The sequence below is a fragment of the Staurois parvus genome, unplaced genomic scaffold (genome assembly GCF_062004578.1).
Source record: "Staurois parvus isolate SC_StPar_1 unplaced genomic scaffold, SC_StPar_1.0 ptg000543l, whole genome shotgun sequence".
NCBI lineage: Eukaryota > Metazoa > Chordata > Amphibia > Anura > Ranidae > Staurois > Staurois parvus.
Window position 1 is genome coordinate 1,732,492 of NW_028318339.1, and position 14,355 is coordinate 1,746,846.

General features: G+C 42.7%; 2 protein-coding genes and 2 non-coding genes across 5 annotated transcripts in view; 1 reads left to right on the forward strand and 3 right to left on the reverse strand.

The window, feature by feature from the left end:
- TASP1 (taspase 1) overlaps positions 1 to 14,355 on the forward strand; it is a 663,695-nt gene that overhangs the window by 403,380 nt on the left and 245,960 nt on the right. The window lies entirely within an intron of this gene.
- Positions 2,485 to 2,591, reverse strand: LOC149451359 (U6 spliceosomal RNA). The gene has a single exon (XR_016315105.1). It is a non-coding gene; the product is annotated as a U6 spliceosomal RNA (small nuclear RNA).
- Positions 7,412 to 7,518, reverse strand: LOC149451360 (U6 spliceosomal RNA). The gene has a single exon (XR_016315068.1). It is a non-coding gene; the product is annotated as a U6 spliceosomal RNA (small nuclear RNA).
- LOC149451361 (G protein-coupled receptor 20-like) lies at positions 10,203 to 11,585 on the reverse strand. Its single transcript, XM_089690776.1, has one exon. It carries the CDS (start codon positions 11,414 to 11,416, stop codon positions 10,397 to 10,399), a length of 1,020 nt encoding a protein of 339 aa, XP_089546902.1. The 5' UTR covers positions 11,417 to 11,585; the 3' UTR covers positions 10,203 to 10,396.

Genomic DNA, 14,355 nt, shown 5'->3' on the forward strand with positions numbered 1-14,355 from the left:
TAGACGTGCGCTATGAGAACGCACACGCTGGCATGCCCCTTACACCCCGGTCACGTCAGGTGCAACTTGGCCTGCGACTTGTAAAACTGTAGGCCAAGTCGCACCCTATTGTCCGCTATTACAGCGGTCCTATGGGTGCGGTTCCGGCTTTGTCGGAGCCGCGCCGACCTCTAAAGTAGTGCACGCAGCAGAGCTTTTGGTGCGGTTTGCATAGGCATTGGTGTCAGCAGGTCGCCCGATTTTGAAATTGTTTTGGGTGTGAGCGGGGGCTCAGGGTGTAAGCGAGCGCTTATGGCATTTGTTCCCTGGTTCCCTTTTTGTTTTCCCGAATGAAGGAGCTCGGGGGAGGGGCGCACTTTTGGCATCCTCACCTTGAGTGCCAGGGGACCTTTCCCAGAGCTGGCCCAGAGGTCGTTGGATGGAAACCATCCTCCGCTAGACGGCTCTTTTTGATTTTCTCGTATCGATGAACCATTTCCATGCCGGGCACTTTTACCCCCTTCCTGCCCAGGCCATTTTTCAGGTTTCAGCGCTCTCACAATTTCAATGACAATTCGCTCGGTCATACAACATTGTACCCAAACAAACATTTCATCGTTTTCTTCACACAACTAGAGCTTTCTTTTGGTGGTATTTAATCACCGCTGGGGTTTTTATTTTTGGCTAAATTAACCAAAAAAGACCGAAAATTTAAAAACAAAACACGGTTTTCTTTGTTTCTGTTATAAAAGTTCGCAAATCCGTAATGGTTCTTCATAAATTTAGGCCGAGATGTATTCTGCTACATGTCTTTGGTGAAAATAACCCAAATTAGGATGTATTTTTTAGTTTGTAGGAAAGTGATAGAGTTCACAAACTCTGGTATAGGTCTGAATATTGATCAATCCTGAAGTAGTGACAGCCAATCTAATTTCTTGAGGCCCAAGAATGTCAGAACAGTACAGATATTCCCCAAATGACCCCTTTTTGTAAAGTAGACAGTACGACGGATTTCATAAGAGGCATGGCGAGTTTTTTGAAGTTGTATTTTTTTTGTCCGAATTTTTCAGAAAATGAAAAAAATGATTGTCACAATTATTTTTTTTTACATACTGTCACCAGTGCAGTACAGCGTCATCCTATCACTGGCATAGCGGTGATCAGGGACACTGACTGGTGACAGTATGGAAAAAAAAAAAAAAAAAAAAATCATTTTTTTTACTTTTTTTTTATTATTGTTCATTTTTTATTACATTTTTTTTCTTTTTCTTCAAGATTTTCTTTTCATATTTCCCTATGACCAAAGTAGTACAATGTTACCACAGTAACATTGTACTACTTTGGGGAAGTGATCAGTTTTTTTTTTTTTCTTTTCTTACACAATTTGCTTATAGCAAAGACTTCCTTTGCTATAAGCAAGCATTTACCTGAATGACATCGATTCATTCAGGGGTTTGTTTTTTTTTTTTTTTTTTTTTTTGTGCTCAGCTGTGATCTGGCCACGGCTCATCACATGACATGTGCATGTGATCGCTGTGACGATTCACAGCTAGACACTAGTAGACAATGGATGGCATGCATGAAGCCATCCATGGTGTACAACTGTCATGTGACCTGCTGTGATTGGTCACAGCAGGTCACATGGTACCAGCAACGGGGCCGGTACTCAGATCTGTCATCGGCCGTGTCTGAGGTACATTGGTTTTGTTTTTTTGCTATATTATTTTCAACTCACTTTGATTGATTTATGTATCTCTGTGGTTTTAAAATCGATCTATTCACCTAGGGAAGCCTATTGAAACGAGTGGTCTGTCCTAGACGTGCGCTATGAGAACGCACACGCTGGCATGCCCCTTACACCCCGGTCACGTCAGGTGCAACTTGGCCTGCGACTTGTAAAACTGTAGGCCAAGTCGCACCCTATTGTCCGCTATTAGAGCGGTCGTACGGGTGCGGTTCCGGCTTTGTCGGAGCCGCGCCGACTTCTAAAGTAGTGCACGCAGCAGAGCTTTTGGTGCGATTTGCATAGGCATTGGTGTCAGCAGGTCACCCAATTTTGAAATTGGTTTTGATGTGAGCGGGGGCTCAGGGTGTAAGAGAGCGCTTATGGCATTTGCTGCCTTTTTGTTTTCCCGAATGAAGGGGCTCGGGGGAGGGGCGCACTTTGGCATCCTCACCTTGAGTGCCGGGGGAGCTTTCCCAGAGCTGGCCGTATAGAAAGGCATTGGGAAAGAAAGGGGAGCCAAGAGAAGGAGTGAGAGAATGGAGCGCCCCCATAGACTAACGGGGCAGTGGGATGCCCATAGGCGTGCTGCTCTTCTTCAGAGAAGGTTGGTGGGAGAAGCCGCTAGGGCACGTGCAGCTTTCAGTTGCGCTCTAACCGTAAGCCGCAGCTTGTAATTTTTATTTTTTAAAATAGTTGATGCTAAGAGTAAAAAAAAAAAAAAAGAAAGAAAGAAAGCAAGAAATCCAAAGCATTGAATTGAAGGAAGGTTGTTTGAGGAAAAAATTTGGGACCGCTTCATGGGTTAGCATGTCAACCTTACGCAGGGGCTTGCTAATTTTCTCTGTATCGTTCCATGATTGTAATCCTGCCCACCCGCCGATGCGGGGGGGGCAAAGCAATGGGAGAGCCCGAGGGGTATATAAGCCGTCAAAGAGGTCAGAAGATCAGCTTATGGAGAGCATTGAATGTCAGTGTTCTGCGCTATTTCTGCCAAACTATGTTTATGAATTCTAAGAATGCTTTTTGTATAATCATAATCAATGTGATCAATAATGTCTGTCAGTTGAAAAGTTGATTTTACTGAAGAAAATGAGGAGCACACAGGCTATTGTTAAGCAGGACACCGCATGCAAGTGAGCAGCTCTGCCAGGAGGCATTGTGGGAAGGCAGGCAGGCCACGCCCACCATGCCTTGCTGGGCCCATAAAGCAGAGGTGGTTGGATCCAAACCATCCTCTGCTAGGCGGCTATTTTGGATTTGGATTTCCTGGTAATTATTAAAGAGCCATTTTAGTCCATTGGTTTTGTTTTTTTGCTATATTATTTTCAACTCACTTTGATTGATTGATGTATCTCTGTGGTTTTAAAAATGGTGCCTGCGCCATCTATCCACCTAGGGAAGCCTATTGAAACGAGTGGTCTGTCCTAGAGGTGCGCTACGAGAACGCACACGCTGGCATGCCCCTTACACCCCGGTCACGTCAGGTGCAACTTGGCCTGCGACTTGCAAAACTGTAGGCCAAGTCGCACCCTATTGTCCGCTATTACAGCGGTCCTATGGGTGCGGTTCCGGCTTTGTCGGAGCCGCGCCGACCTCTAAAGTAGTGCACGCAGCAGAGCTTTTGGTGCGGTTTGCATAGGCATTGGTGTCAGCAGGTCGCCCGATTTTGAAATGGTTTTGGGTGTGAGCGGGGGCTCAGGGTGTAAGCGAGCGCTTATGGCATTTGTTCCCTGGTTCCCTTTTTGTTTTCCCGAATGAAGGAGCTCGGGGGAGGGGCGCACTTTTGGCATCCTCACCTTGAGTGCCAGGGGACCTTTCCCAGAGCTGGCCCAGAGGTCGTTGGATGGAAACCATCCTCCGCTAGGCGGCTCTTTTTGATTTTCTCGTATCGATGAACCATTTCCATGCCGGGCACTTTTACCCCCTTCCTGCCCAGGCCATTTTTCAGGTTTCAGCGCTCTCACAATTTCAATGACAATTCGCTCGGTCATACAACATTGTACCCAAACAAACATTTCATCGTTTTCTTCACACAACTAGAGCTTTCTTTTGGTGGTATTTAATCACCGCTGGGGTTTTTATTTTTGGCTAAATTAACCAAAAAAGACCGAAAATTTAAAAACAAAACACGGTTTTCTTTGTTTCTGTTATAAAAGTTCGCAAATCCGTAATGGTTCTTCATAAATTTAGGCCGAGATGTATTCTGCTACATGTCTTTGGTGAAAATAACCCAAATTAGGATGTATTTTTTAGTTTGTAGGAAAGTGATAGAGTTCACAAACTCTGGTATAGGTCTGAATATTGATCAATCCTGAAGTAGTGACAGCCAATCTAATTTCTTGAGGCCCAAGAATGTCAGAACAGTACAGATATTCCCCAAATGACCCCTTTTTGTAAAGTAGACAGTACGACGGATTTCATAAGAGGCATGGCGAGTTTTTTGAAGTTGTATTTTTTTTGTCCGAATTTTTCAGAAAATGAAAAAAATGATTGTCACAATTATTTTTTTTTACATACTGTCACCAGTGCAGTACAGCGTCATCCTATCACTGGCATAGCGGTGATCAGGGACACTGACTGGTGACAGTATGGAAAGAAAAAAAAAAAAAAAAAAAATCATTTTTTTTACTTTTTTTTTATTATTGTTCATTTTTTATTACATTTTTTTTCTTTTTCTTCAAGATTTTCTTTTCATATTTCCCTATGACCAAAGTAGTACAATGTTACCACAGTAACATTGTACTACTTTGGGGAAGTGATCAGTTTTTTTTTTTTCTTTTCTTACACAATTTGCTTATAGCAAAGACTTCCTTTGCTATAAGCAAGCATTTACCTGAATGACATCGATTCATTCAGGGGTTTGTTTTTTTTTTTTTTTTTTTTTTTGTGCTCAGCTGTGATCTGGCCACGGCTCATCACATGACATGTGCATGTGATCGCTGTGACGATTCACAGCTAGACACTAGTAGACAATGGATGGCATGCATGAAGCCATCCATGGTGTACAACTGTCATGTGACCTGCTGTGATTGGTCACAGCAGGTCACATGGTACCAGCAACGGGGCCGGTACTCAGATCTGTCATCGGCCGTGTCCGAGGTACATTGGTTTTGTTTTTTTGCTATATTATTTTCAACTCACTTTGATTGATTTATGTATCTCTGTGGTTTTAAAATCGATCTATTCACCTAGGGAAGCCTATTGAAACGAGTGGTCTGTCCTAGACGTGCGCTATGAGAACGCACACGCTGGCATGCCCCTTACACCCCGGTCACGTCAGGTGCAACTTGGCCTGCGACTTGTAAAACTGTAGGCCAAGTCGCACCCTATTGTCCGCTATTACAGCGGTCCTATGGGTGCGGTTCCGGCTTTGTCGGAGCCGCGCCGACCTCTAAAGTAGTGCACGCAGCAGAGCTTTTGGTGCGGTTTGCATAGGCATTGGTGTCAGCAGGTCGCCCGATTTTGAAATTGTTTTGGGTGTGAGCGGGGGCTCAGGGTGTAAGCGAGCGCTTATGGCATTTGTTCCCTGGTTCCCTTTTTGTTTTCCCGAATGAAGGAGCTCGGGGGAGGGGCGCACTTTTGGCATCCTCACCTTGAGTGCCAGGGGACCTTTCCCAGAGCTGGCCCAGAGGTCGTTGGATGGAAACCATCCTCCGCTAGGCGGCTCTTTTTGATTTTCTCGTATCGATGAACCATTTCCATGCCGGGCACTTTTACCCCCTTCCTGCCCAGGCCATTTTTCAGGTTTCAGCGCTCTCACAATTTCAATGACAATTCGCTCGGTCATACAACATTGTACCCAAACAAACATTTCATCGTTTTCTTCACACAACTAGAGCTTTCTTTTGGTGGTATTTAATCACCGCTGGGGTTTTTATTTTTGGCTAAATTAACCAAAAAAGACCGAAAATTTAAAAACAAAACACGGTTTTCTTTGTTTCTGTTATAAAAGTTCGCAAATCCGTAATGGTTCTTCATAAATTTAGGCCGAGATGTATTCTGCTACATGTCTTTGGTGAAAATAACCCAAATTAGGATGTATTTTTTAGTTTGTAGGAAAGTGATAGAGTTCACAAACTCTGGTATAGGTCTGAATATTGATCAATCCTGAAGTAGTGACAGCCAATCTAATTTCTTGAGGCCCAAGAATGTCAGAACAGTACAGATATTCCCCAAATGACCCCTTTTTGTAAAGTAGACAGTACGACGGATTTCATAAGAGGCATGGCGAGTTTTTTGAAGTTGTATTTTTTTTGTCCGAATTTTTCAGAAAATGAAAAAAATGATTGTCACAATTATTTTTTTTTACATACTGTCACCAGTGCAGTACAGCGTCATCCTATCACTGGCATAGCGGTGATCAGGGACACTGACTGGTGACAGTATGGAAAAAAAAAAAAAAAAAAAAAATCATTTTTTTTACTTTTTTTTTATTATTGTTCATTTTTTATTACATTTTTTTTCTTTTTCTTCAAGATTTTCTTTTCATATTTCCCTATGACCAAAGTAGTACAATGTTACCACAGTAACATTGTACTACTTTGGGGAAGTGATCAGTTTTTTTTTTTTTCTTTTCTTACACAATTTGCTTATAGCAAAGACTTCCTTTGCTATAAGCAAGCATTTACCTGAATGACATCGATTCATTCAGGGGTTTGTTTTTTTTTTTTTTTTTTTTTTTGTGCTCAGCTGTGATCTGGCCACGGCTCATCACATGACATGTGCATGTGATCGCTGTGACGATTCACAGCTAGACACTAGTAGACAATGGATGGCATGCATGAAGCCATCCATGGTGTACAACTGTCATGTGACCTGCTGTGATTGGTCACAGCAGGTCACATGGTACCAGCAACGGGGCCGGTACTCAGATCTGTCATCGGCCGTGTCTGAGGTACATTGGTTTTGTTTTTTTGCTATATTATTTTCAACTCACTTTGATTGATTTATGTATCTCTGTGGTTTTAAAATCGATCTATTCACCTAGGGAAGCCTATTGAAACGAGTGGTCTGTCCTAGACGTGCGCTATGAGAACGCACACGCTGGCATGCCCCTTACACCCCGGTCACGTCAGGTGCAACTTGGCCTGCGACTTGTAAAACTGTAGGCCAAGTCGCACCCTATTGTCCGCTATTAGAGCGGTCGTACGGGTGCGGTTCCGGCTTTGTCGGAGCCGCGCCGACTTCTAAAGTAGTGCACGCAGCAGAGCTTTTGGTGCGATTTGCATAGGCATTGGTGTCAGCAGGTCACCCAATTTTGAAATTGGTTTTGATGTGAGCGGGGGCTCAGGGTGTAAGAGAGCGCTTATGGCATTTGCTGCCTTTTTGTTTTCCCGAATGAAGGGGCTCGGGGGAGGGGCGCACTTTGGCATCCTCACCTTGAGTGCCGGGGGAGCTTTCCCAGAGCTGGCCGTATAGAAAGGCATTGGGAAAGAAAGGGGAGCCAAGAGAAGGAGTGAGAGAATGGAGCGCCCCCATAGACTAACGGGGCAGTGGGATGCCCATAGGCGTGCTGCTCTTCTTCAGAGAAGGTTGGTGGGAGAAGCCGCTAGGGCACGTGCAGCTTTCAGTTGCGCTCTAACCGTAAGCCGCAGCTTGTAATTTTTATTTTTTAAAATAGTTGATGCTAAGAGTAAAAAAAAAAAAAAAGAAAGAAAGAAAGCAAGAAATCCAAAGCATTGAATTGAAGGAAGGTTGTTTGAGGAAAAAATTTGGGACCGCTTCATGGGTTAGCATGTCAACCTTACGCAGGGGCTTGCTAATTTTCTCTGTATCGTTCCACGATTGTAATCCTGCCCACCCGCCGATGCGGGGGGGCAAAGCAATGGGAGAGCCCGAGGGGTATATAAGCCGTCAAAGAGGTCAGAAGATCAGCTTATGGAGAGCGTTGAATGTCAGTGTTCTGCGCTATTTCTGCCAAACTATGTTTATGAATTCTAAGAATGCTTTTTGTATACAGTTGCAAGAAAAAGTATGTGAACCCCTTGGGATTACGTGGAGTTTTGCATGAATTGGGCATAAAATGTGCTCTGAACGTTATCTAAGTCACAACAATAGAAGAACACAGTCTGCTGAACATAATACTACACAAACATTAGATGTTGCCATGGTTTAATTACACATACCATGTAAACATTCACAGTGCGGGGAGGAAAAAGTATGTGAACCTTTGGACTTAATAACTGGTTGACCCTCCTTTTGGCAGCAATAACCTCAACCAAACGTTTCCTGTAGTTGTAGATCAGACCTGCACAACGATCTGGAGTCATTTTGGACCACTCCTCTTCACAAAACTGTTTCAGTGTAGCAATATTCTTGGGATGTCTCTTGTGAATCGCTCTCTTAAGGTCATGCCACAGCATTTCAATCGGGTTGAGGTCAGGACTCTGACTGGGCCACTCCAAAAGGCGTATTCTGTGCTGTTGCAGCCATTGTTTTGTTGAATGACTTGTATGCTTTGGGTCATTGTCCTGTTGCATCACCCATCCTCTGCGGAGCTTCAGTTGGTGGACAGATGGTCGTACGTTTTCCTGCAAAATGTCTTGATAAACTCTGGAATTCATTTTCCCATCAATGACAACAATCCATCTAGGCCCTGAGGCAGCAAAGCAGCCCCAAACCATGATGCTCCCTCCGCCATGTTTTACAGTGGGGATGAGGTTTTGATGTTGGTGTGCTGGGCCTTTTTTTCACCACACAGTGTTGTGTGTTCTTCCCAAACAACTCAATCTTGGTGTCATCTGTCCACAGTATATTTTGCCAGTAGTGCTGTGGAACATCCAGGTGCTCTTTTGCAAACTTCAAACGTGCTGCAATATTCTTTTTGGACAGCAATGGCTTCCTCCGTGGTGTCCTCCCATGTACTCCATTCTTGTTTCATGTTTTCCTTATTGTAGATGTGTCAACAAAAATGTTAGCATGTGCCAGAGATTTCTGTAGGTCTTTAGCTGACACTCTGGGATTCTTCTTTACCTCATGCAGCATTCTGCGCTGTGCTCTTGCAGTCATTTTTACAGGACGACCACGCCTAGGGAGAGTAGCAACAGTGCTAAACTTTCTCCATTTGTAGACCGTCTGTCTTACCGTGGACACATGAACATCAAGCCTTTTGGAGATACTTTTGTAACCCTTTCCAGCTTCATGCAAGTCAACAATTCTTGATCGTAGGTCTTCTGAGAGCTCTTTTCTGCGAGGCATGGTTCACATCAGACAGTGCTTCTTGAAACCAATAAACCCAAAACAGGTGTGTGTTTTTTAAGGGCAGGACAGCTGTCAGCAACACATCCAATATCATCACACTGATTGGAGTCAAGGTTGGCTCACTCCTGACTCCAATTAGCTCTGGGAGAAGTCATTAAGCTAGGGACTCACATACTTTTTCCTCCCTGCACTGTGAATGTTTACATGTTATGTGCAATTAAACCATGGCAACATCTAATGTTTGTGTAGTATTATTGAAAGGAATGTGAATCTTGTTCCCTTCTGCACTGACTTCCGTCAGCCCCTGGCATCGACCAAAAATTACCTCGGATCCGGAGTTCACCTGAGACACAAAGGAATGGCAGACAGACACAAAGTAGTATCTCAGAATGAACTGAATTTATTCTTCCGTGTTTAAACTTATATATGAAACTTAAAACAAAGCATAGAAATATAAGAGCCAATCAATTGACAGGTATGCATTTAACCAATTAGAATATTACATACGTCACTCATGCCCAATCAGTTGGCATATATGTTAATTATTAGTATATACGTCAATGCTTGAACTTTCAGACACCTTCAGAAAGCAGACAGTTCCTTTTTACCGTTGGCCTAAAATTATTAATACACTTTCAACAGGATGTAGCTCACCGCAGACTTTCAGTCTTAGGCTTAGTTAAGGGAAAAAGGGGAAGTTGCACCTGGACAAGGAAAAAAGAGGAACTTCCTAACTCCTGACAAAATACCGTTTAAAACAAGAAAATCAATTCTTTTAAAATACAGGCTTGAAATGGATGCTGATTCTTAAAATGGACGGGCTTTGGCTAAGAGAAACAAGATGGTGGAACATCAAACTTAGGGGCTAATCCCTTCAAACCCCCTCTTAGGTCACACACGTGACCTTACACCTTAGTCACAGGTTGGTACCTGGGGCCCTTAGTAGGTAATCAGGGTTCCCCATATACCAAACCAGGTTTCAAATAAACTGACCAGTGGATTTTCTACTCCTGAGCTTTCAGCTAATTCTTCAAACAATATTTGGAGGTTGTGAAGGGCTCTAATAATACTTCCATCAGAAACAGTGTTATGGGGAATAAGAGTACAACCGCAGGAGTTAAACATTTTACATACTTTCCCTTTATCAGCTAATAACATATCAAAACAGTATGGTTCTACCAAACTTTTGTTAACCATAGCCAATGTAGTTAACCCAATTTACATTCCCGCTAAACTGTACCCATATAATACAAACAAATTCTGTAACAACATTACTATGTTCAAATCAGGCAAAATTTCCTGATACTGGTTTAGAGACTTAAAAGTAAATTATATAATCTGGTAACAGGGAATTTTCTTAACCAAATCAGTACATTCCTTCTCAGTGATATTATCTTTGTACACTCTAATTAGACAGAACATATTAGTTTCTTTTTCCTGAAAAAAGAAAGGAACCAGTCTCAATGCCCAATCCATCTTTTGATTGCATCATTACTCCTGTATTCTCCTAGCCACCAGGGCGAGCTGCCTACGGCAGGGGCAGGGACTGTTAAAAGGAACTGGTGGCGGTTGTTCTCTGAAAATACTATTCCTAGCGGATTGGAAATGGCTAGTAACAAAACAATAAACAATGGGATCCATACAACTATTAAAACTACTCAAAGTTACTGTGACATGGTACACAATGAGGATGACATCCCGAGACACCTCACTGCGGACACAGAAAACCACTTGACTAACATGAATGGGAGTGAAACAGACTGTGAAGATGACCAGCACCATTATGAGGAGCTGTACCGCCTTCACCCGTCTCTCTCGGCTTTGGTTCATTTGTATTGACTTGGACAAAGTCCACATGATCCGCAGGGTGTAGAAAACAACAATCACCAAGGGAACAAAATACTCAAAACCTGTCAGCATAAGTAGCTGGAAAAAACAACAATGTTTGTGGTTAATCGTTGTGGTCAGTATGATGAAAGTTACAATTACAGCAAATATCCAAATCAAAACACAGATGCATTTGGCATAACTGGGATTTCTCCATCTGCATGAGGCTCTGGCTTGCACAATGGCCAGGTAGCGATCAACACAGATGCAGGTCAGGAAAAGAATACTACAGTACATGTTCACAGAATACGTAAAACTGTGAACATAATAGCAGATATAACAGGTCTCTACATTACGGTAATACATAACAATTCGCGCTGGTAGAGAGAGACCCACTAAGAGGTCTGTCACTACCAAGTTAATGGTGTAAATAACAGAGGGTGTCCTTACTTTGGTCTGAAAACAGAACACATAAAGGGCCAAACTGTTCAGTATTATGCCCATCAAAAAAATAAAAGAGTTAATAATTAGCAACGCCACCCAAAGGCCATAGAACCTTTGATGCAAGGTTTCACCTGGGTTGGCTTGTTGAGGGATTTGGAATTGTTTGTCATTTGCTATAGATTCATTCAGTTCAAGTTCTTTGGATGGGTTGAAGTTTCCAGGGCTGACGAAGCACTCCATGTAGTTCAGATCAATCTCTCAGGACTTCTCTGGCTGCTTCTTCTGTATCTGTGTCTTTGCCTTTGTCTTGCTTCTTAGGGGCTTGGTTCACCCTTTTTACACGGCTGGCATGGATCCAGGCCTTGGAATCCTCAGTCAGAACAGCGGTCCTAGTGACAGCGATCACGGAAACAAGTTGGTTCCTGTGAAAAAAAAGAAAAAAGTGCCAGCAACATTTCCTTCAACTTTGTCCAAAGTTTCAATAAACTTTCTCACATATTCTTCCTGAATCAATCCTAAATCCCCTCTTTCTACCATGAGTGGCTGTCTGGCCCAGGGAGTGGGAAAGAACCTATCCATTAAAACCTAAAAAGGGGGGTAACCTGTCTTCTTAGAAGGAATCATCCTTATCTCTATACCTGAACTCTGAGGGACATTTCCACCTAGCGGCTAAACATATCCACAATTACCCAAAAATATTCCTGTCCTTTTCCTACTTCTGGCATGTGTGTAAAATCTACCTGTGAGCGGATAAAAAATGTTAATGTCTTGTCTTGTGAGGATTGTTCCTAATATATGTAATGCATCTAGACACATATGATTTTACCATAAAAGGGGGGGCCAGGGATGAAAAAAAATCCAGCAGTTCACATGTAACCTGCCATCCCCTGTGACCTATCCCATAATACTGTGAGCTGTGACCTACCCCATGATACTGTAAGATGAACAGAGGTGCACTAGCTTCTAGAATACATGGTCTCCCCTCTTGTGACACAAAGTCCAGTTAGTGGAACTTTGGTCACACTAACTACATTCCACTTAATATCTTTAGAAGTAGCAAATGTACTGCAATATTTGATCTAACAGTGACATTTAAAATTGGAGCAGGATCTAAAGTGGGAGGAATATATTTTATTCTCAACTTGGGGTTTAACAACAGTATAACCTCATATTCACTAAGTGGTGGTGTGTAAGGTGGTCTCATGTCCAAGAGTAAATGACATAGCCATTTGAATCACCATCACAAATAATAGCAAACTTCTGAGACACACAGGCATGCCTTGAACCTGTACCAGAACCATCTTTGAGAAAAAACAAAACAAAAGGGCGGAGTGTACCTCCATGCTCCCCAAGCCAGGATTCCTGACATAGTTTTACAATTTTCCCTAGCATACAGGTAAAACATTTGATCATATGCGGGCAGACCAAGACCAGGGGCTATTACCATAGCATGTTTCAAATACACAAAAACATTACACATTTCAATTAACCATTTCACAAGATCTGACATTTCTAAACCTGTGGTTTGTCTCAAAATACTGTCATAGTAGGAACAGTCAGGTATCCATTGGCGGCAGCAACCAATCATATCAAGAAAGGTAAGCATGTCTTTCTTGGTCAATGGGCGGGGCAGACCCACAAGAGCCGCAGCTCTCTTTGTGACTGAATTTCCTATCACCTTTTGTGAGGACAAAACCAAGGTATTCAACAGTTTCTTAACACCATTATAACTTTGCTTAGACACTTTATGATCACATATAAGATACACACTCCACCTGGCTGGCTGTCCGCACTGAAACCAACTAAACCATGGCTAGGAGTTCATGGCTTGGGGCCTGGAGGACTACAGTATAATCCTGGAGAAATTCATTCCAGATAAAACCTTTACCTCTAAAGTTAAAGGCAAAAATTAGCCATGTCTCCTTAACAACAGGAATTTGCTAAAAAAAAACAATTTGTCAAATCAATCTCTTGTAAAAAAAAAAACAACTCGGCATCAGGTGGGATGGAGGAAATGAGTATTGGTACGTCAGGTACTATTGGGACAATGAGAAGAACATTTATAGCACTCAGGTCCTGCACAAATCTGTAAGAACCGTCTGGCTTCTCAACTAGATTTATTGGGCTGTTGTATGGTGAAATCATCTTTCCAAGGATTCTTGCCTTGAAACAAATTCTCCACCACGGACACTATTCTTACCTCCTGTATTTTAAACAAAAGGGCCTTATCTATGAAACACAGTGTGGCCTTGTATTGGAATGCAGGAAATGAATCCCACATCCAAGGAACTGTCCGCTCAAACTTTTATATTGTTTTCAGCAGAGAGTGAGGGGTCATATTTCAATAAACACTGTCATAACAGGGACAGTTGGTATCCCGGCAGATTAAGCTACAATACCTCCTTTCCCAGAGTTTTAGATTAACACTAAGCTTTCCCAAGAGAACAAATCAACTGGACAATTGGGTATGATTTTGAATAAATGCTCTAGCAGCAAAACAAAAAAACTGAAAAAGGTGGTGCTTTAAAAATGTCGGTGGGTTTCCCACCTGTTCTTATAGAGAGTTTTCCACTTTTTCAGCGAATCCTCTCCACATACTGTTTCAGGTGGTGAACTCGGGATGTCTGTTACATCCAGACTATCACTCTCCCTTAATACCAGGGAACCTGAACCAGAGGATTCTTCAAAAAATAAATCCTCCTCAGTAATTGGAGTGAGAACAATTCTCCCTTCGGCTTCATGTGTGGCAGAAGTCTGAACTACACTCTGAGAATCCTCGGGAGCTTGAACTGTAGAAGGCTGTGTGGCAGGAATTTGGACTGCACTAGGTATTTGGTGTGTCTGTGCAGATATTAATACTGGTGATATAGGGGGTGCAGTGGGGATGGGATTTGGAATTACATAATGGTTGGTTAGGAAATCAACAATTTCCTCTGTAAGGGTGGGATAACCGTATGGTGGAGGGAGTAACATGAGAGGGTGTGTGGATCTGTCTATTTCTGACTCTAATAAATGTATTCTCGCTGCATCATCATTCCTCACCTCCGCCTTCTTTTGCCGCTTATTTTTCCTATAAAACCAAAGCGGAGCAAACGTCACCCAATTCTGTCCACCCCTGGCCATATACCTTGGGTCCCACATGGGGTCTCCTTCGTACCACGGAAATGACTGTTTTTCTC

Excerpts from the sequence above, each read along its gene's own strand:
- LOC149451361 (XM_089690776.1), bottom strand. The coding sequence starts at position 11,416 with ATGGAGTGCTTCGTCAGCCCTGGAAACTTCAACCCATCCAAAGAACTT.